Source organism: Bombina bombina, chromosome 4 (genome assembly GCF_027579735.1).
Source record: "Bombina bombina isolate aBomBom1 chromosome 4, aBomBom1.pri, whole genome shotgun sequence".
NCBI classification, from domain to species: domain Eukaryota; kingdom Metazoa; phylum Chordata; class Amphibia; order Anura; family Bombinatoridae; genus Bombina; species Bombina bombina.
This window is the reverse complement of record NC_069502.1, coordinates 20538649-20561624: the sequence shown is the minus strand read 5'-3', so window position 1 is coordinate 20561624 and position 22976 is coordinate 20538649. Positions and strand designations below refer to the sequence as shown.

The 22976-nt window shown below is 40.6% G+C and overlaps 1 protein-coding gene across 3 annotated transcripts in view; it reads right to left on the bottom strand.

Moving 5' to 3' along the window:
• Positions 1–22976, bottom strand: part of LOC128655848 (uncharacterized) — a 140210-nt gene that overhangs the window by 60571 nt on the left and 56663 nt on the right. For all 3 annotated transcript variants that reach the window (XM_053709413.1, XM_053709415.1, XM_053709414.1), the window contains exon 3: positions 7718–7762. In XM_053709413.1, coding sequence (XP_053565388.1) covers positions 7718–7762 — 45 coding nt within the window. The remainder of the gene's footprint in view (positions 1–7717; positions 7763–22976) is intronic.

Sequence of the window (22976 nt, the reverse complement as noted above, 5' to 3'; positions counted from 1 at the left end):
CAGGCGTCCTGGCAGGGCCCCTACCAGATCGTAGAGAAAAGGGGAGACACCACTTATGTGATAGCTAGCTGCCATGACAACAATCTTAGAAAGACATTCCATGTAAACATGCTCAAGGAATATTTTGAGCGACCAGAGAACGTGACGGCCGTATGTTGTTCCCCTCAGGAAGGCCCCGACAGTCTACCCATTCCAGACCTATTAGAAAAGAGTCTCCCCACAGGTATAGTGGCTCAGGTTCAGATAGGAGACCGACTTAGCCCCACTGAAAGGGAGCAGCTCAACCAACTCCTACAGTCCAAACACCTCACCTTCTCCCCGAAGCCAGGGTACACTACTTTAACCACCCACCAGGTAGATACTCCGGGACAAGCTCCCTTGCGCCAGGCTCCGTACCGAATCCCCGAAGCAGTTAGGATAGGAATGAAGAAGGAGATCGATGAGATGCTCCAACTCAGGGTAATTGAGCCCTCCGATAGTCCCTGGGCCTCCCCAGTTGTCTTGGTGCCCAAGAAAGATGGGACCACCCGGTTCTGCGTAGACTATCGGAGGCTCAATGAAAAGACCGTGACGGATGCTTACCCTATGCCCAGGGTAGACGAGCTACTCGATCGTATAGCCAGGGAAAATTACCTGACCACTATTGACCTCTGCAAAGGTTACTGGCAGATTCCCCTGGCCACGGAGGCTATCACCAAGTCGGTATTCGTCACCCCATTCGGCTTATATCAGTTTAGGGTAATGCCGTTTGGGATGAAGAATGCCCCAGCTACATTCCAGCACTTGGTGGATAGGCTCCTGGATGGCTTCCAGAGTTTTGCTTGCGCCTACCTGGACGACATAGCGATCCACAGTGAGTCATGGGAGGACCACTTAGCTCACATAGGAATGGTTCTGGATCAGATCCGGGCTGCTGGCCTGACTCTGAAGCCAGAAAAATGCCACTTTGGGATGGCCGAGGTACAGTACCTGGGTCACCGGGTGGGGTGTGGAAAGCAGCGACCAGAGCCGGCCAAGATAGAAGCTGTCGCCAATTGGCCCACCCCCATCACTAAGACTCAGGTCCTAGCCTTCCTGGGCACGGAAGGGTACTATAGACGGTTCGTACCAGACTACAGCACACTTGCCAAACCCCTGACTGACTTGACCAAGAAGAACTTACCTCGACAGGTCCTGTGGTCTCCCCACTGTGAAACGGCTTTCCAGGCTCTCAAAAATGCTCTAATTAACGCTCCTGTCTTGGCGGCTCCAGCCCTTAACAAACGTTTTATCGTCCACACAGATGCTTCCATGTTCGGGCTGGGAGCCGTCCTCAGCCAAGTAGGCGAAGATGGAGGGGAGCATCCAGTTGCCTACATCAGCCGGAAGCTCCTGCCCCGCGAAGTCAGCTATGCAGCGGTCGAAAAGGAGTGTTTGGCTTTGGTGTGGGCATTAAAGAAATTGACTCCCTATTTATATGGGCAGGAGTTCACTCTGGTCACCGACCATAACCCGTTGGTGTGGCTGAACCGGGTCTCTGGAGATAATGGCAGGCTATTACGTTGGAGTTTATCGTTGCAACCCTTCAATTTCACCATTACTTACAGACCTGGGAAACAGAATGGCAACGCCGACGGGTTGTCCAGACAAACCGACCTCAGCCCCGCATAACCAGCGGTCTGGACAGCCTTAGTCTGCCCCGAAAAGGGGTCAGACCGTGTCTGCCAGAGTGTTCCACAGAAAGGGAGCACTGTTACAGAAGCATTAGTTATTTTGTTGTGAAGAAACTTATTTCCCAGCAGCAATGCCTGAACCAGCCAAGCCAGCGCCTAAGAAGGGCTCCAAGAAAACTGTAACAAGTATCATTTCATAAAGGGTTAACTCTTTTCAGTTTTGAGAAAACTATTTTCTGAGGCAGGTTTCCTAGCATATTGTGTACTGTAATTAAGTTTGTGATAAGCATTCACTGCTAGGTGATAAGAAGGACTCAATTGTTTTCTTGTGTGTACTTGTTATCTGCGGTGGCCTGTCCAAGGGCTTTGTCTAAATGTGTGATGGGGGATTTTATGCTTCCCCCCCTGGGAGTGCCCTGTGTGCATGTAACCTAAATAAAAAGCAGGCTGGGCATCCCAGTCCTCAGTTCTTGGTTGTCCCTCAATCGCAGCGTTGACTCGTTTTTGTGGGCAGAAGGGTATCCTAGCTGTACTACAGCTAAGGGGGATTATTCTACATTTGCGAGACTAATATAGAATACTATGGAAAGCAGTTTATCCCCTCTTCAGCAATAGGAATCCAGGCTACTAAGCGGTCCATCTCTCAGCGAGACTAAGGGTAACCGTAACACTTGTGTTGTACAGTACTACAGTCCTGTCTACATGCCGAGCACTTGTGTTGTACAGTACTACAGTCCTGTCTACATGTTGTACAGTATGACAGTCCTGTCTACATGCCGAGCACTTGTGTTGTACAGTACTACAGTTTTGTCTACATGCCGAGCACTTGTGTTGTACAGTACTACAGTCCTGTCTACTTGCCGAGCACTTATGTTCTACAGTATGACAGTCCTGTCTACAGGCCGAGCACTTGTGTTGTACATTATGACAGTCCTGTCTACATGCCGAGCACTTGTGTTGTACAGTACTACCGTCCTGTCTACTTGCTGAGCACTTGTGTTGTACAGTACTACAGTCTTGTCTACATGCCGAGCACTTGTGTTGTACAGTATGACAGTCCTGTCTACATGCCGAGCACTTGTGTTGTACAGTACTACAGTCCTGTCTACATGCCGAGCACTTGTGTTGTACAGTATGACAGTCCTGTTTACATGCCGAGCACTTGTGTTGTACAGTACGACAGTCCTGTCTACATGCTGAGCACTTGTGTTGTACAGTATGACAGTCCTGTCTACATGCCGAGCACTTGTGTTGTACAGTATGACAGTCCTGTCTACATGCCGAGCACTTGTGTTGTACAGTACTACAGTCCTGTCTACATGCCGAGCACTTGTGTTGTACAGTACTACAGTCCTGTCTACATGCCGAGCACTTGTGTTGTACAGTACTACAGTCCTGTCTACATGCCGAGCACTTGTGTTGTACAGTACTACAGTCCTGTCTACATGCCGAGCACTTGTGTTGTACAGTACTACAGTCCTGTCTACATGCCGAGCACTTGTGTTGTACAGTACTACAGTCTTGTCTACATGCCGAGCACTTGTGTTGTACAGTACTACAGTCCTGTCTACATGCCGAGCACTTGTGTTGTACAGTGTGACAGTCCTGTCTACATGCCGAGCACTTGTGTTGTACAGTACTACAGTCCTGTCTACATGCCGAGCACTTGTGTTGTACAGTACTACAGTCCTGTCTACATGCCGAGCACTTGTGTTGTACAGTACTACAGTCCTGTCTACATGCCGAGCACTTGTGTTGTACAGTACTACAGTCCTGTCTACATGCCGAGCACTTGTGTTGTACAGTATGACAGTCCTGTCTACATGCCGAGCACTTGTGTTGTACAGTACTACAGTCCTGTCTACATGCCGAGCACTTGTGTTGTACAGTATGACAGTCCTGTTTACATGCCGAGCACTTGTGTTGTACAGTACTACAGTCCTGTCTACATGCCGAGCACTTGTGTTGTACAGTATGACAGTCCTGTTTACATGCTGAGCACTTGTGTTGTACAGTACTACAGTCCTGTCTACATGCCGAGCACTTGTGTTGTACAGTATGACAGTCCTGTCTACATGCCAAGCACTTGTGTTGTACAGTATGACAGTCCTGTCTACATGCCGAGCACTTGTGTTGTACAGTACTACAGTCCTGTCTACATGCCGAGCACTTGTGTTGTACAGTATGACAGTCCTGTCTACATGCCGAGCACTTGTGCTGTACAGTACTACAGTCCTGTCTGCATGCCGAGCACTTGTGTTGTACAGTACTACAGTCCTGTCTACATGCCGAGCACTTGTGTTGTACAGTACTACAGTCCTGTCTACATGCCGAGCACTTGTGTTGTACAGTATGACAGTCCTGTCTACATGCCGAGCACTTGTGTTGTACAGTATGACAGTCCTGTCTACATGCCGAGCACTTGTGTTGTACAGTACGACAGTCCTGTCTACATGCCGAGCACTTGTGTTGTACAGTACGACAGTCCTGTCTACATGCCGAGCACTTGTGTTGTACAGTACGACAGTCCTGTCTACATGCCGAGCACTTGTGTTGTACAGTACGACAGTCCTGTTTACATGCCAAGCACTTGTGTTGTACAGTATGACAGTCCTGTCTACATGCCGAGCACTTGTGTTGTACAGTACGACAGTCCTGTCTACATGCCGAGCACTTGTGTTGTACAGTACGACAGTCCTGTTTACATGCCGAGCACTTGTGTTGTACAGTACTACAGTCCTGTTTACATGCCGAGCACTTGTGTTGTACAGTACTACAGTCCTGTCTACATGCCGAGCACTTGTGTTGTACAGTACGACAGTCCTGTCTACATGCCGAGCACTTGTGTTGTACAGTACGACAGTCCTGTTTACATGCCGAGCACTTGTGTTGTATAGTACGACAGTCCTGTTTACATGCAGAGCACTTGTGTTGTACAGTACTACAGTCCTGTCTACATGCCGAGCACTTGTGTTGTACAGTACTACAGTCCTGTCTACATGCCGAGCACTTGTGTTGTACAGTACTACAGTCCTGTCTACATGCCGAGCACTTGTGTTGTACAGTACTACAGTCCTGTCTACATGCCGAGCACTTGTGTTGTACAGTACTACAGTCTTGTCTACATGCCGAGCACTTGTGTTGTACAGTACTACAGTCCTGTCTACATGCCGAGCACTTGTGTTGTACAGTGTGACAGTCCTGTCTACATGCCGAGCACTTGTGTTGTACAGTACTACAGTCCTGTCTACATGCCGAGCACTTGTGTTGTACAGTACTACAGTCCTGTCTACATGCCGAGCACTTGTGTTGTACAGTACTACAGTCCTGTCTACATGCCGAGCACTTGTGTTGTACAGTATGACAGTCCTGTCTACATGCCAAGCACTTGTGTTGTACAGTATGACAGTCCTGTCTACATGCCGAGCACTTGTGTTGTACAGTATGACAGTCCTGTCTACATGCCAAGCACTTGTGTTGTACAGTATGACAGTCCTGTCTACATGCCGAGCACTTGTGTTGTACAGTACTACAGTCCTGTCTACATGCCGAGCACTTGTGTTGTACAGTATGACAGTCCTGTCTACATGCCGAGCACTTGTGCTGTACAGTACTACAGTCCTGTCTACATGCCGAGCACTTGTGTTGTACAGTACTACAGTCCTGTCTACATGCCGAGCACTTGTGTTGTACAGTACTACAGTCCTGTCTACATGCCGAGCACTTGTGTTGTACAGTATGACAGTCCTGTCTACATGCCGAGCACTTGTGTTGTACAGTATGACAGTCCTGTCTACATGCCGAGCACTTGTGTTGTACAGTACGACAGTCCTGTCTACATGCCGAGCACTTGTGTTGTACAGTACGACAGTCCTGTCTACATGCCGAGCACTTGTGTTGTACAGTACGACAGTCCTGTCTACATGCCGAGCACTTGTGTTGTACAGTACGACAGTCCTGTTTACATGCCAAGCACTTGTGTTGTACAGTATGACAGTCCTGTCTACATGCCGAGCACTTGTGTTGTACAGTACGACAGTCCTGTCTACATGCCGAGCACTTGTGTTGTACAGTACGACAGTCCTGTTTACATGCCGAGCACTTGTGTTGTACAGTACTACAGTCCTGTTTACATGCCGAGCACTTGTGTTGTACAGTACTACAGTCCTGTCTACATGCCGAGCACTTGTGTTGTACAGTACGACAGTCCTGTCTACATGCCGAGCACTTGTGTTGTACAGTACGACAGTCCTGTTTACATGCCGAGCACTTGTGTTGTATAGTACGACAGTCCTGTTTACATGCCGAGCACTTGTGTTGTACAGTACTACAGTCCTGTCTACATGCCGAGCACTTGTGTTGTACAGTACTACAGTCCTGTCTACATGCCGAGCACTTGTGTTGTACAGTACTACAGTCCTGTCTACATGCCGAGCACTTGTGTTGTACAGTATGACAGTCCTGTCTACATGCCGAGCACTTGTGTTGTACAGTACGACAGTCCTGTCTACATGCCGAGCACTTGTGTTGTACAGTACTACAGTCCTGTCTACATGCCGAGCACTTGTGTTGTACAGTACGACAGTCCTGTCTACATGCCGAGCACTTGTGTTGTACAGTACGACAGTCCTGTCTACATGCCGAGCACTTGTGTTGTACAGTACTACAGTCCTGTCTACATGCCGAGCACTTGTGTTGTACAGTATGACAGTCCTGTCTACATGCCGAGCACTTGTGTTGTACAGTACTACAGTCCTGTCTACATGCCGAGCACTTGTGTTGTACAGTATGACAGTCCTGTCTACATGCCGAGCACTTGTGTTGTACAGTATGACAGTCCTGTCTACATGCCGAGCACTTGTGTTGTACAGTATGACAGTCCTGTCTACATGCCGAGCACTTGTGTTGTACAGTACGACAGTCCTGTCTACATGCCGAGCACTTGTGTTGTACAGTACGACAGTCCTGTCTACATGCCGAGCACTTGTGTTGTACAGTATGACAGTCCTGTCTACAGGCCGAGCACTTGTATTATACAGTACGACAGTCCTGTCTACATGCCGAGCACTTGTGTTGTACAGTACGACAGTCCTGTTTACATGCCAAGCACTTGTGTTGTACAGTATGACAGTCCTGTCTACATGCCGAGCACTTGTGTTGTACAGTACGACAGTCCTGTCTACATGCCGAGCACTTGTGTTGTACAGTACGACAGTCCTGTTTACATGCCGAGCACTTGTGTTGTACAGTACTACAGTCCTGTTTACATGCCGAGCACTTGTGTTGTACAGTACTACAGTCCTGTCTACATGCCGAGCACTTGTGTTGTACAGTACTACAGTCCTGTCTACATGCCGAGCACTTGTGTTGTACAGTACGACAGTCCTGTCTACAGGCCGAGCCCTTGTGTTGTACAGTACTACAGTCCTGTCTACATGCCGAGCACTTGTGTTGTACAGTACGACAGTCCTGTCTACAGGCCGAGCCCTTGTGTTGTACAGTACGACAGTCCTGTTTAAATGCCGAGCACTTGTGTTGTATAGTACGACAGTCCTGTCTACATGCCGAGCACTTGTGTTGTATAGTACGACAGTCCTGTCTACATGCCGAGCACTTGTGTTGTATAGTACTACAGTCCTGTTTACATGCCGAGCACTTGTGTTGTACAGTACTACAGTCCTGTCTACATGCCGAGCACTTGTGTTGTACAGTATGACAGTCCTGTCTACATGCCGAGCACTTGTGTTGTACAGTACGACAGTCCTGTCTACATGCCGAGCACTTGTGTTGTACAGTATGACAGTCCTGTCTACATGCCGAGCACTTGTGTTGTACAGTATGACAGTCCTGTCTACATGCCGAGCACTTGTGTTGTACAGTACTACAGTCCTGTCTACATGCCGAGCACTTGTGTTGTACAGTACTACAGTCCTGTCTACATGCCGAGCACTTGTGTTGTACAGTACTACAGTCCTGTCTACATGCCGAGCACTTGTGTTGTACAGTACTACAGTCCTGTCTGCATGCCGAGCACTTGTGTTGTAGAGGAAATAAAAAATAATTACCAGTGCTGATGATGCGCGGTGCTGTGTATCTGTGGTTATTACGCGCTAATGAGAAAAAAAACAAGAAATATTTCAGCAGTTTACATTGTTAAAAGCTATGCAAGAAAAATTCCACAGCTGTCCACAAATTATTTATTCCGTATAATAGGAGCATTATATACAGAGCACTGTGTCACTAACAAGCTTCTACTTAAAGGGATATTAATCAGTATAATAGGAGCTTTATATACAGAGCACTGTGTCACTAACAAGCTTCTACTTAAAGGGATATTAATCAGTATAATAGGAGCATTATATACAGAGCACTGTGTCACTAACAAGCTTCTACTTAAAGGGATATTAATCAGTATAATAGGAGCTTTATATACAGAGCACTGTGTCACTAACAAGCTTCTACTTAAAGGGATATTAATCAGTATAATAGGAGCTTTATATACAGAGCACTGTGTCACTAACAAGCTTCTACTTAAAGGGATATTAATCAGTATAATAGGAGCTTTATATACAGAGCACTGTGTCCCTAACGAGCTTCTACTTAAAGGGATATTATTCCGTATAATAGGAGCGTTATATACAGAGCACTGTGTCACTAACAAGCTTCTACTTAAAGGGATATTAATCAGTATAATAGGAGCATTATATACAGAGCACTGTGTCACTAACAAGCTTCTACTTAAAGGGATATTAATCAGTATAATAGGAGCTTTATATACAGAGCACTGTGTCACTAACAAGCTTCTACTTAAAGGGATATTATTCCGTATAATAGGAGCATTATATACAGAGCACTGTGTCACTAACAAGCTTCTACTTAAAGGGATATTATTCCGTATAATAGGAGCATTATATACAGAGCACTGTGTCACTAACAAGCTTCTACTTAAAGGGATATTAATCAGTATAATAGGAGCTTTATATACAGAGCACTGTGTCACTGAGTAAAGACTAGTGAGGGACACATTAACAAGCTTCTACTTAAAGGGATATTATTCCGTATAATAGGAGCATTATATACAGAGCACTGTGTCCCTAACGAGCTTCTACTTAAAGGGATTTCTTTCATGTAATTAGCAAGAGTCCATGAGCTAGTGACGTATGGGATATACATTCCTACCAGGAGGGGCAAAGTTTCCCAAACCTTAAAATGCCTATAAATACACCCCTCACCACACCCACAATTCAGTTTTACAAACTTTGCCTCCGATGGAGGTGGTGAAGTAAGTTTGTGCTAGATTCTACGTTGATATGCGCTCCGCAGCAAGTTGGGGCCCGGTTTTCCTCTCAGCGTGCAGTGAATGTCAGATGGATGTGAGGAGAGTATTGCCTATTTGAATGCAGTGATCTCCTTCTAAGGGGTCTATTTCATAGGTTCTCTGTTATCGGTCGTAGAGATTCATCTCTTACCTCCCTTTTCAGATCGACGATATACTCTTATATATACCATTACCTCTGCTGATTCTCGTTTCAGTACTGGTTTGGCTATCTGCTATATGTAGATGAGTGTCCTGGGGTAAGTAAGTCTTATTTTCTGTGACACTCCTAGCTATGGTTGGGCACTTTGTTTATAAAGTTCTAAATATATGTATTCAAACATTTATTTGCCTTGACTCAGAATGTTCAGCTTTCCTTATTTTTCAGACAGTCAGTTTCATATTTGGGATAATGCATTTTAATTTAACATTTTTTACCTTAAAATTTGACTTTTTCCCTGTGGGCTGTTAGGCTCGCGGGGGCTGAAAATGCTTCATTTTATTGCGTCATTCTTGGCGCAGACTTTTTTGGCGCAAAAATTCTATTTCCGTTTCCGGCGTCATACGTGTCGCCGGAAGTTGCGTCATTCTTTGACGTTATTTTGCGCCAAAAATGTCGGCGTTCCGGATGTGGCGTCATTTTTGGCGCCAAAAAGCATTTAGGCGCCAAATAATGTGGGCGTCTTATTTGGCGCGAAAAAATATGGGCGTCACTTTTGTCTCCACATTATTTAAGTCTCATTTTTTATTGCTTCTGGTTGCTAGAAGCTTGTTCTTTGGCATTTTTTTCCCATTCCTGAAACTGTCATTTAAGGAATTTGATCAATTTTGCTTTATATGTTGTTTTTTTTTCTTTTACATATTGCAAGATGTTCCACGTTGCAACTGAGTCAGAAGGTACTTCAGGAAAATCACTGCACAGTGCTGGAGCTACCAAGCTAAGTGTATCTGCTATAAACTTTTGGTATCTGTTTCTCCAGCTGTTATTTGTATTGCATGTCATGTCAAACTTATTAATGCAGATAAAATTTCCTTTAGTACTGTTACATTACCTGTTGCTGTTCCGTCAACATCTAATTTTCAGAGTGTTCCTGATAACATAAGAGATTTTATTTTTTAAATCCATTAAGAAGGCTATGTCTGTTATTTCTCCTTCTAGTATACATAAAAGTCTTTTAAAACTTCTCTTTTTTCAGATGAATTTTTAAATGAACATCATCATTCTGATACTGATAATGGTTCTTCTGGTTCAGAGGTTTCTGTCTCAGAGGTTGATGCTGATAAATCTTTGTATTTGTTCAAGATGGAATTTATTCATTCTTTACTTAAAGAAGTGTTATTTGCGTTAGAAATAGAGGATTCTGGTCCTCTTGATACTAAATGTAAACGTTTAAATAAGGTTTTTAAATCTCATGTAGTTATTCCAGAAGTGTTTTATCTCCCTGATGCTATTTCTGAAGTAATTTCCAGGGAATGGAATAATTTGGGTAATTTATTTACTCCTTCTAGACGTTTAAGCAAATTATATCCTGTGCCATCTGACAGATTAGAGTTTTTTGGGACAAAAATCCCTAAGGTTATGGGGCTGTCTCTACTCCTGCTAATGTACTACTGTTCCTACGGCAGATAGTACTTCATTTAAGGATCCTTTAGATAGGAAAATTGAATCCTTTCTAAGAAAAGCTTACTTATGTTCAGGTAATCTTCTTAGACCTGCTATATTTTTAGCGGATGTTGCTGCAGCTTCAACTTTTTGGTTAGAAGCTTTAGCGCAACAAGTAATAGATCATAATTTTATAGCATTATTATTATTCTATAACATGCTAATAATTTTATTGGTGATACCATCTTTTGATATCTTTAGAGTTGATGTCAGGTATATGTCTCTAGCTATTTTAGCTAGAAAAGTTTTATGGATTAAACTTGGAATGCTGACATGTCTTCTAAGTCCCAGCTTTCCCTTTCTTTCCAGGGTAAATAATCATTTTCGTTCCTTTCCTCACAAGGAACAAAAGCCTGATCCTTCATCCTCAGGAGCGGTATCAGTTTGGAAACTATTTCCAGTTTGGAATATATCCAAGCCTTATAGAAACCTATAGCCAGCTCCTAAGTACCTATGAAGGTGCGGCCCTTATTCCAGCTCAGCTGGTATGGGGCAGATTACGTTTTCTTCAAAGAAATTTTGATCAATTCCGTTCTTAATCTCTGGTTTCAGAAACATTGTTTCAGAAAGGTACAGAATTGGCTTCAAGTTAAGGCCTCCTGCTAAGAGATTCTTTTCTTTCCCGTGTCCCAGTTAACACAGCAAAGGCTCAGCATTTCTGAAATGTGTTTCAGATCTAGAGTTGGCTGGCGTATTTATGCCAGTTCCAGTTCTGGAACAGGGGCTGGGGTTTTATTTTATCTCTTCATTGTACCAAAGAAGGTCAATTCCTTCAGACCAGTTCCGGATCTATCATTTTTGAATCGTTATGTTAGGATACCAACATTCAAGATGGTTACTGTAGGACTATCCTGCCTTTTGTTTAGCAAGGGCATTATATGTCTACAATAGATTTTCAGGATGTGTATCTGCATATTCCGATTCATCCAGATCACTTTTAGTGTCTGAGATTCTCTTTTTAGACAAGCATTTCCAGTTTTGTGGCTCTACCGTTTGGCCTAGCCTCAAGTTCCAAGAATTTTTTTCAAAGGTTCTCGGTGCCCTTCTTTCTGTAATCAGAGAATAGGGTTTTGGTATTTCCTTATTTGGACGATATCTTGGTATTTGCTCAGTCTTCTCATTTTCGAAGAATCTCATACGAATCGACTTGTGTTGTTTCTTCAAGTTCATGGTTGGAGGATCAATTTACCATTCAGTTCATTGATTCCTCAGACAAGGGTAACCTTTTTAGGTTTCTAGATAAATTCAGTGTCTATGACTCTGTCCTTGTCAGACAAGAGAAGTTTAACATTGATATCAGCTTGTCAAAACCTTCAGTCACAATCATTCCCTTTGGTAGCCTTATGCATGGAAATGTTGGGTCTTAGGACTGCCGCATCAGATGCGATCTCCTTTGCTCGTTTTCACATGCGATCTCTCCAGCTCTATATGCTGAACCAATGGTGCAGGGATTACTCAAAGATATCTCAATTAATATCTTTAAACCGATTTTACAACACTCTCTGACATGGTGGACAGATCACCATCGTTTAGTTCAGGGGGCTTCTTTGTTCTTCCGACCTGGACTATAATCTCAACAGATGCAAGTCTTACAGGTTGGGGAGCTGTGTGGGGGTATCTGATGGCACAAGGGGTTTGGGAATCTCAGGAGGTGAGATTTCCGATCAATATTTTGGAACTCCGTGCAATTTTCAGAGCTCTTCAGTCTTGGCCTCTTCTGAAGAGAGAGTTGTTCATTTGTTTTCAGATTCACAATGTCACAACTGTGGCATACATCAATCATCAAGGAGGGACTCACAGTCCTCTGGCTATGAAAGAAGTATCTCGAATTTTGATTTGGGCGGAATCCAGCTCCTGTCTAATCTCTGCGGTTCATATCCCAGGTATGGACAATTGGAAAGCGGATTATCTCAGTCGCCAAACGTTGCATCCGGGCGAATGGTCTCTTCACCCAGAGGTATTTCTTCAGATTGTTCAAATGTGGGAACTTCCAGAAATAGATCTGATGGTTTTTCATCTAAACAAGAAACTTCCCAGGTATCTGTCCAGATCCTGGGATCCTCAGGCGGAGGCAGTGGATGCATTATCACTTCCTTGGAAGTATCATCCTGCCTATATCTTTCCGCCTCTAGTTCTTCTTCCAAGAGTAATCTCCAAGATTCTGAAGGAATGCTCGTTTGTTCTGCTGGTAGCTCCGGCATGGCCTCACAGGTTTTGGTATGCGGATCTTGTCCGGATGGCCTCTTACCAACCGTGGACTCTTCCGTTAAGACCAGACCTTTTTGTCTCAAGGTCCTTTTTTCCATCAGGATCTGAAATCCTTGAAGGTATGGAGATTGAACGCTTGATTCTTGGTCAAAGAGGTTTCTCTGACTCTGTGATTTATACTATGTTACAGGCTCGTAAATCTGTATCCAGAGAGATATATTATAGAGTCTGGAAGACTTATATTTCTTGGTGTCCTTCTCATCTTTTTTCTTGGCATTCTTTTAGAATACCGAGAATATTACAGTTTCTTCAGGATGGCTTAGATAAGGGTTTGTCCGCAAGTTCCTTGAAAGGTCAAATCTCTGCTCTTTCTGTTCTTTTTCACAGAAAGATTGCTATTCTTCCTGATATTCATTGTTTTGTACAAGCTTTGGTTCGTATAAAGCCTGTCATTAAGTCAATTTCTCCTCCTTGGAGTTTGAATTTGGTTCTGGGGGCTCTTCAAGCTCCTCCATTTGAACCTATGCATTCATTGGATATTAAATTACTTTCTTGGAAAGTTTTGTTCCTTTTGGCCATCTCTTCTGCCTGAAGAGTTTCTGAATTATCTGCTCTTTCTTGTGAGTCTCCTTTTCTGATTTTTCATCAGGATAAGGCGGTGTTGCGAACTTCTTTTGAATTTTTACCTAAGTTGTGAATTCCAACAACATTAGTAGAGACTTTGTGGTTCCTTCATTATGTCTTAATCCTAAGAATTCTAAGGAGAAATCGTTGCATTCTTTGGATGTTATTAGAGCTTTGAAATATTATGTTGAAGCTACTAAGTCTTTCCGAAAGACTTCTAGTTTATTTGTTATCTTTTCCGGTTTTAGAAAGGCCAGAAAACTTCTGCCATTTCTTTGGCATCTTGGTTGAAATCTTTAATTCATCTTGCCTATGTTGAGTCGGGTAAGACTCCGCCTCAGAGAATTACAGCTCATTCTACTAGGTCAGTTTCTACTTCCTGGGCGTTTAGGAATGAAGCTTCGGTTGATCAGATTTGCAAAGCGGCAACTTGGTCCTCTTTGCATACTTTTACCAAATTCTACCATTTTGTTGTATTTTCTTCTTCTGAAGCAGTTTTTGGTAGAAAAGTACTTCAGGCAGCGGTTTCAGTTTGATTCTTCTGCTTCTGTTTTTCATTAAACTTTATTTTGGGTGTGGATTATTTTCAGCAGGAATTGGCTGTCTTTATTTTATCCCTCCCTCTCTAGTGACTCTTGCGTGGAAAGATCCACATCTTGGGTAGTCATTATCCCATACGTCACTAGCTCATGGACTCTTGCTAATTACATGAAAGAAAACATAATTTATGTAAGAACTTACCTGATAAATTCATTTCTTTCATATTAGCAAGAGTCCATGAGGCCCGCCCTTTTTTGTGGTGGTTATGATTTTTTTGTATAAAGCACAATTATTCCAATTCCTTATTTTATATGCTTTCGCACTTTTTTCTTATCACCCCACTTCTTGGCTATTCGTTAAACTGAATTGTGGGTGTGGTGAGGGGTGTATTTATAGGCATTTTAAGGTTTGGGAAACTTTGCCCCTCCTGGTAGGAATGTATATCCCATACGTCACTAGCTCATGGACTCTTGCTAATATGAAAGAAATGAATTTATCAGGTAAGTTCTTACATAAATTATGTTATTAATCAGTATAATAGGAGCGTTATATACAGAGCACTGTGTCACTAACAAGCTTCTACTTAAAGGGATATTAATCAGTATAATAGGAGCGTTATATACAGAGCACTGTGTCACTAACAAGCTTCTACTTAAAGGGATATTAATCAGTATAATAGGAGCGTTATATACAGAGCACTGTGTCACTAACAAGCTTCTACTTAAAGGGATATTAATCAGTATAATAGGAGCGTTATATACAGAGCACTGTGTCACTAACAAGCTTCTACTTAAAGGGATATTAATCAGTATAATAGGAGCTTTATATACAGAGCACTGTGTCACTAACAAGCTTCTACTTAAAGGGATATTAATCAGTATAATAGGAGCTTTATATACAGAGCACTGTGTCACTAACAAGCTTCTACTTAAAGGGATATTAATCAGTATAATAGGAGCATTATATACAGAGCACTGTGTCACTAACAAGCTTCTACTTAAAGGGATATTATTCCATATAATAGGAGCTTTATATACAGAGCACTGTGTCACTAACAAGCTTCTACTTAAAGGGATATTATTCCATATAATAGGAGCTTTATATACAGAGCACTGTGTCACTAACAAGCTTCTACTTAAAGGGATATTATTCCATATAATAGGAGCTTTATATACAGAGCACTGTGTCACTAACAAGCTTCTACTTAAAGGGATATTATTCCATATAATAGGAGCATTATATACAGAGCACTGTGTCACTAACAAGCTTCTACTTAAAGGGATATTATTCTGTATAATAGGAGCTTTATATACAGAGCACTGTGTCACTAACAAGCTTCTACTTAAAGGGATATTATTCCGTATAATAGGAGCATTATATACAGAGCACTGTGTCACTAACAAGCTTCTACTTAAAGGGATATTATTCCATATAATAGGAGCTTTATATACAGAGCACTGTGTCACTAACAAGCTTCTACTTAAAGGGATATTATTCCATATAATAGGAGCTTTATATACAGAGCACTGTGTCACTAACAAGCTTCTACTTAAAGGGATATTATTCCATATAATAGGAGCTTTATATACAGAGCACTGTGTCACTAACAAGCTTCTACTTAAAGGGATATTATTCCATATAATAGGAGCTTTATATACAGAGCACTGTGTCACTAACAAGCTTCTACTTAAAGGGATATTATGCTGTATAATAGGAGCTTTATATACAGAGCACTGTGTCACTAACAAGCTTCTACTTAAAGGGATATTATGCTGTATAATAGGAGCTTTATATACAGAGCACTGTGTCACTAACAAGCTTCTACTTAAAGGGATATTATGCTGTATAATAGGAGCTTTATATACAGAGCACTGTGTCACTAACAAGCTTCTACTTAAAGGGATATTATTCCGTATAATAGGAGCATTATATACAGAGCACTGTGTCCCTAACAAGCTTCTACTTAAAGGGATATTAATCAGTATAATAGGAGCGTTATATACAGAGCACTGTGTCACTAACAAGCTTCTACTTAAAGGGATATTAATCAGTATAATAGGAGCGTTATATACAGAGCACTGTGTCACTAACAAGCTTCTACTTAAAGGGATATTATTCCGTATAATAGGAGCATTATATACAGAGCACTGTGTCACTAACAAGCTTCTACTTAAAGGGATATTAATCAGTATAATAGGAGCGTTATATACAGAGCACTGTGTCACTAACAAGCTTCTACTTAAAGGGATATTAATCAGTATAATAGGAACTTTATATACAGAGCACTGTGTCACTAACAAGCTTCTACTTAAAGGGATATTAATCAGTATAATAGGAGCGTTATATACAGAGCACTGTGTCACTAACAAGCTTCTACTTAAAGGGATATTAATCAGTATAATAGGAGCGTTATATACAGAGCACTGTGTCACTAACAAGCTTCTACTTAAAGGGATATTAATCAGTATAATAGGAGCGTTATATACAGAGCACTGTGTCACTAACAAGCTTCTACTTAAAGGGATATTATTCCATATAATAGGAGCTTTATATACAGAGCACTGTGTCACTAACAAGCTTCTACTTAAAGGGATATTATTCTGTATAATAGGAGCTTTATATACAGAGCACTGTGTCACTAACAAGCTTCTACTTAAAGGGATATTATTCCGTATAATAGGAGCTTTATATACAGAGCACTGTGTCACTAACAAGCTTCTACTTAAAGGGATATTATTCTGTATAATAGGAGCTTTATATACAGAGCACTGTGTCCCTAACAAGCTTCTACTTAAAGGGATATTAATCAGTATAATAGGAGCGTTATATACAGAGCACTGTGTCACTAACAAGCTTCTACTTAAAGGGATATTAATCAGTATAATAGGAGCGTTATATACAGAGCACTGTGTCACTAACAAGCTTCTACTTAAAGGGATATTATTCCGTATAATAGGAGCATTATATACAGAGCACTGTGTCACTAACAAGTTTCTACTTAAAGGGATATTAATCAGTATAATAGGAGCGTTATATACAGAGCACTGTGTCACTAACAAGCTTCTACTTAAAGGGATATTAATCAGTATAATAGGAACTTTATATACAGAGCACTGTGTCACTAACAAGCTTCTACTTAAAGGGATATTAATCAGTATAATAGGAGCGTTATATACAGAGCACTGTGTCACTAACAAGCTTCTACTTAAAGGGATATTAATCAGTATAATAGGAGCTTTATATACAGAGCACTGTGTCACTAACAAGCTTCTACTTAAAGGGATATTAATCAGTATAATAGGAGCGTTATATACAGAGCACTGTGTCACTAACAAGCTTCTACTTAAAGGGATATTAATCAGTATAATAGGAGCGTTATATACAGAGCACTGTGTCACTAACAAGCTTCTACTTAAAGGGATATTATTCCATATAATAGGAGCTTTATATACAGAGCACTGTGTCACTAACAAGCTTCTACTTAAAGGGATATTATTCTGTATAATAGGAGCTTTATATACAGAGCACTGTGTCACTAACAAGCTTCTACTTAAAGGGATATTATTCCGTATTATAGGAGCATTATATACAGAGCACTGTGTCACTAACAAGCTTCTACTTAAAGGGATATTAATCAGTATAATAGGAGCATTATATACAGAGCACTGTGTCACTAACAAGCTTCTACTTAAAGGGATATTATTCCGTATAATAGGAGCTTTATATACAGAGCACTGGGTCACTAACAAGCTTCTACTTAAAGGGATATTATTCCGTATAATAGGAGCGTTATATACAGAGCACTGTGTCACTAACAAGCTTCTACTTAAAGGGATATTAATCAGTATAATAGGAGCTTTATATACAGAGCACTGTGTCACTAACAAGCTTCTACTTAAAGGGATATTATTCCATATAATAGGAGCGTTATATACAGAGCACTGTGTCACTAACAAGCTTCTACTTAAAGGGATATTAATCAGTATAATAGGAGCGTTATATACAGAGCACTGTGTCACTAACAAGCTTCTACTTAAAGGGATATTAATCAGTATAATAGGAGCGTTATATACAGAGCACTGTGTCACTGAGTAAAGACTAGTGAGGGACACATTAACAAGCTTCTACTTAAAGGGATATTAATCAGATTGTGATATCAAATGTGTAATTATGTCTAGTTAAAAAACTTTGCAACACACTTTCATTATTTATTTTGTCTCCTTTTCAAGTAAGCTTTATTTTTATTTTTTCTTCAATTCCTATAAAGTAATGGACGCGGCCATGTCTAAACTCAAGTTTAAACCTTATCTCACTGTCCTGCTACGAACAATTAGCCAGATATAAGACATGAACTAAAGGCCTGTAGTGGATTTTATTGCCTGGTTTATATATCTGTCCTGTTCTCAGCAGAAGAGACATAAATAGAAAACTAGTTCAGACATGGTGGTGCCTGTTACTTTACTTTCAGAACCTGGGTAGCGCTACATTTAGCCACCAATAAGCAAGCGCTACTCAGGTTCTGAACCGAAAATTAGGCGGCTCCTAAGCTTACATTCCTGTTTTTTTAATGCAAGATTGATAATAGGAGTAAACCAGAAAGTTGCTTAAAATTGCTGCCTTATTTGAATCATGAAAGAACAAAATGTGGGTTTCCTGTCCCTTTAAGTAATTACAGCTATCTGGCAGCACATGTAACATTAGAACAAAGGTGGACGCTCTATTCATACTTGTTATATTATTTTAACAGCAGCTACCTCAGCCGGGTCAGACCCCCAAATAAAAAGTGTAAAACAAACTTCATTCAGTTGGTTAGATCTTTGTTAGATCAGTTGTTGTTTTCGTTAGATCTGACATACAAGGAGCGGTAATAACAATTATTGGGAGGGGGTTAACCCATCATCAGCCCCCCCTTAACAGAAAAACTGGACAATAAGTTATTTAATTTGTTAGATATTTACAGAGATGTTAGGTATTACATTGGGGGGAGGGGGTGGCTGGCCCCCCAATTAAAAATTTCAGACAATTTAGGCTGATAGATATTTGTTAGATCAGTTTAGTTCAAGTGCTTATAATGTTAGAAAGTATGTGGGGGAAGACGTCGCTCCAAGCCCGATGAGGTTAACAACAAACGTGGGTAAGCAAAACACAGCGGTGCTATCCAAGCAAACAACATGGCGCAAACGTGCGCCATCACAAACCAGCTAGGTGTGCATCCAATGGGAAAAGGCTGAGCCAGCCGTAGTACAATGAAGGTATGGAAGAAGATGGCACTCTGGATCGGTAAAACTTACAGTTTATTTAATTCTTAAAAGCAGCAACACTCAACAATGATACAGCATGGACGGAGGGGAGGGTCCTGACGCATTTCGTGCCTGTGGCACTTAGTCATAGGATAACCCCACATATACCGTCTCTGCCTTTTAAGGTGTGTTTAACCAATCACATGCTACACAATCCATAACCATGGAAACAATCACCTCAACGGCAGGGATAGGTATAGTTAAAAGACATATTAACCATGTCAATTCTAAAAACTCAATATAACAAATCATAAGCGATTACATCATTTTGACACAGTGAATAGCGGTAGCCTAAAATAACAAATAAATATAAAAATTGCACAATGTACATCTATATTGCAATCACGCAAAATATCAAATGTAATTCCGAACTCTAAATTCTTCAATGTTTACACAGTTATTCACAAATTAATAATAATAATAATGATGCTAATGTAATACAACTTAATGAGTTTAGAGGAGAAAATGGGAAAGAATTAATTAATGAGAAATCATAAATCAGGGATATAACAAAATAAGGATATTTATATATTCAAATACACAGAACAAAATATTGATAACAATATGAGATCAAAGCTACAATCAACACATATTCATATTTTGTGATTTATAAGCTAAGGGGACTGGATAAAGCTAAAGCGTTAGGACACTTACGGGCACAGTGGTTAAACTGTAGATAACCCAAATGCATCAATGCCACATATGTATATATATAAATATAGTGTGTCTAAGGTGTAAGAAAGTACAAAGATCACTTGGCAAATAATCCAAAAGCAATGACATTAATTTTACTTATATATGTTCTCATTTAGTTGTAATCAATGGGGATTTAATCTACAAAATAACTGATGTCCCATTCCTTGTTGAGACCCAATGGTACAATTGTCCTCAACTTCCAAATCCAGTAGAGCTCTTTCTTGGTCAGTATTTTATATCTGTTGCCACCTCTTACTGGCGATTTTGCAATGTCAACAACCTTGACCTTAAACTTGGGCTCATTGCTGAAATGGATTCCATTGAAATGTCTTGCCACACTCGATTCTTTATTGTAATTTTATTTTGCTCACCAATCCTGGATCTCAAACAACTTGACGTTTGACCCATATATTGGTCTTTACAAAAAGTGCACTCCAAAAGGTATACCACGAAGGTGGTACTACAATTTGCATAATGATTGATTTCATAACTGACCCCAGTGGTGGTACTCTTAAAATTAGTCCCTTGAGAAATTACCTCGCAGGTACCACAATTTCTAGATGAATATTTAAAAGTGCCCTTTCTATATAGCAAATTTCTTTGTTTAATTGTACTATTACTAGTAATCATGCTAGGAGATAGTATGTTTACTATGGTTGGTGCCTTCTGAGGAACAAATTTGATATTGTCGGTTATGGTTGATAAAAATTCTTCACCCTTAAGGAATGATAAATTTGTCCTTATAATGGAACAGATCTCATTATACTGCAACGAGAACTCAGTTGAGAATACTACAGTACCATTGTTAAAATCACAATCTCTTTCTGTTTTACGACTGAAATACGTTATTGTGTTCAAAGGTTTTTCTTTCATAACACTAAGTGTTTGTTTTAAAGACTCCAAATCATACCCTTAGCGTTCAATCTATACATACGTTTTTCAGCTTGAATATCAAACAACTCCTATGAATTAGTGTTCCTCCTCAATCTGATGAACTGACTCTTTGGTATGGATATAATCAAATGCTTAGGGTGGCATGATTTGGCATGGAGAACCGTGTTCCCCGAGGTGGGCTTCCTATAGGTGTCAGTAATTATCTGTTTTGTTTCAATTGAACCAACTAAAGTTAAATCAAGAAATTTTATTTTTGTCTCCATTATTATTATGAATTTGTGAATAACTGTGTAAACATTGATGAATTTAGAGTTTGGAATTACATTTGATATTTTGCGTGATTGCAATATAGATTTACATTGTGAAATTTTTATATTTATTTGTTATTTTAGGCTACCACTATTCACTGTGTCAATATGATGTAATCGCTTATCATTTGTTATACTAAGTTTTTAGAACTGACATGGTTAATATGTCTTTTAACTATACCTTTCCCTGCCGTTGAGGTGTTTGTTTCCATTGTTACGGATTGTGTAGCATGTGATTGGTTAAACACACCTTAAAAGGCAGAGACGGTATGTGTGGGGTAATCATATGACTAACGCGTCAGGACCCTCCCCTCTGTCCATGCTGTATCATTGTTACGGATTGTGTAGCATGTGATTGGTTAAACACACCTTAAAAGGCAGAGACGGTATGTGTGGGGTAATCATATGACTAACGCGTCAGGACCCTCCCCTCTGTCCATGCTGTATCATTGTTACGGATTGTGTAGCATGTGATTGGTTAAACACACCTTAAAAGGCAGAGATGGTATATGTGGGGTTATCATATGACTAATGCGTCAGGACCCTCCCCTCTGTCCATGCTGTATCATTGTTACGGATTGTGTAGCATGTGATTGGTTAAACACACCTTAAAAGGCAGAGACGGTATATGTGGGGTTATCATATGACTAACGCGTCAGGACCCTCCCCTCTGTCCATGCTGTATCATTGTTACGGATTGTGTAGCATGTGATTGGTTAAACACACATTAAAAGGCAGATACGGTATATGTGGGGTTATCATATGACTAACGCGTCAGGACCCTCCTATCTGTCCATGCTGTATCATTGTTGAGTGTTGCTGCTTTTAAGAATTAAATAAATTGTACGTTTTACCTTTTTTTTTTTTTACAAAGGTCATGAAGGCCCCGAGGACTGTTTAGAAGCTCACATTTTATTTTGTCTTTTTTTGTCACCATGGGGTACTCACACTTTTACATTTTGTATATTTTACATAATTTCTTCCTGGCTTAGTACCGGGGGTTATTATGTTGTCACATTTGGATGGTTCTATTGCTAGTAAAGATATATATGGTTATATGCAATACCCCCTATGTAACTATAAGATCCATTTAGATGGTAACAAGAATGTATATGTATACCAGTATATAGATTTGAAGGTATTTACACAGTTATGTATGTTATTTGGAGTCACACCCCCCTTTTTTTCTTTCTTTCTCTTTATTCCCTGCTCACCCATCTCTCCGATACCTTATATGCCTAGATGATAAGCAAAAGAACATAGGGCTAACAAGGAGGTCATTCTACTTACCTAGTCTAGAGTGTATGGAAACACTTTTTTATGTTGTGTTATGTGTCGTAGGTAAAATATGTGGATATGGATATGGGATCAAAAGGTAAAAATATTAAGAACAGATGAGTATAATAAAAATTATCTCTATAAATGCCAAAGGGCTTAACACCCCAGAGAAAAGAGCCATGGCCCTGAGAGAAATGGAGAGGTTAAAAGTAGATGTCATTCTGGTTCAAGAGACACATTTTAAAAGGAATAATGAACCCAGATTCATTAATGACAAGTATACAACTTGTTTTATGTCTTCAGACAGAGTTAGGAGGAATGGGGCTTGCATTCTGCTCCACAAGAAACTAGCATTCGAGGTACAGAGGCAGGTGAAGGACAAAGAGGGGACATACTTGAAAACGAGAGAAATCTCAATGTATCCTTCCTGGTAAAATATTTTATAAATAAATAAATATATTGGCATAAAAGGTACTATACAAGGTAGCCCTATCACAA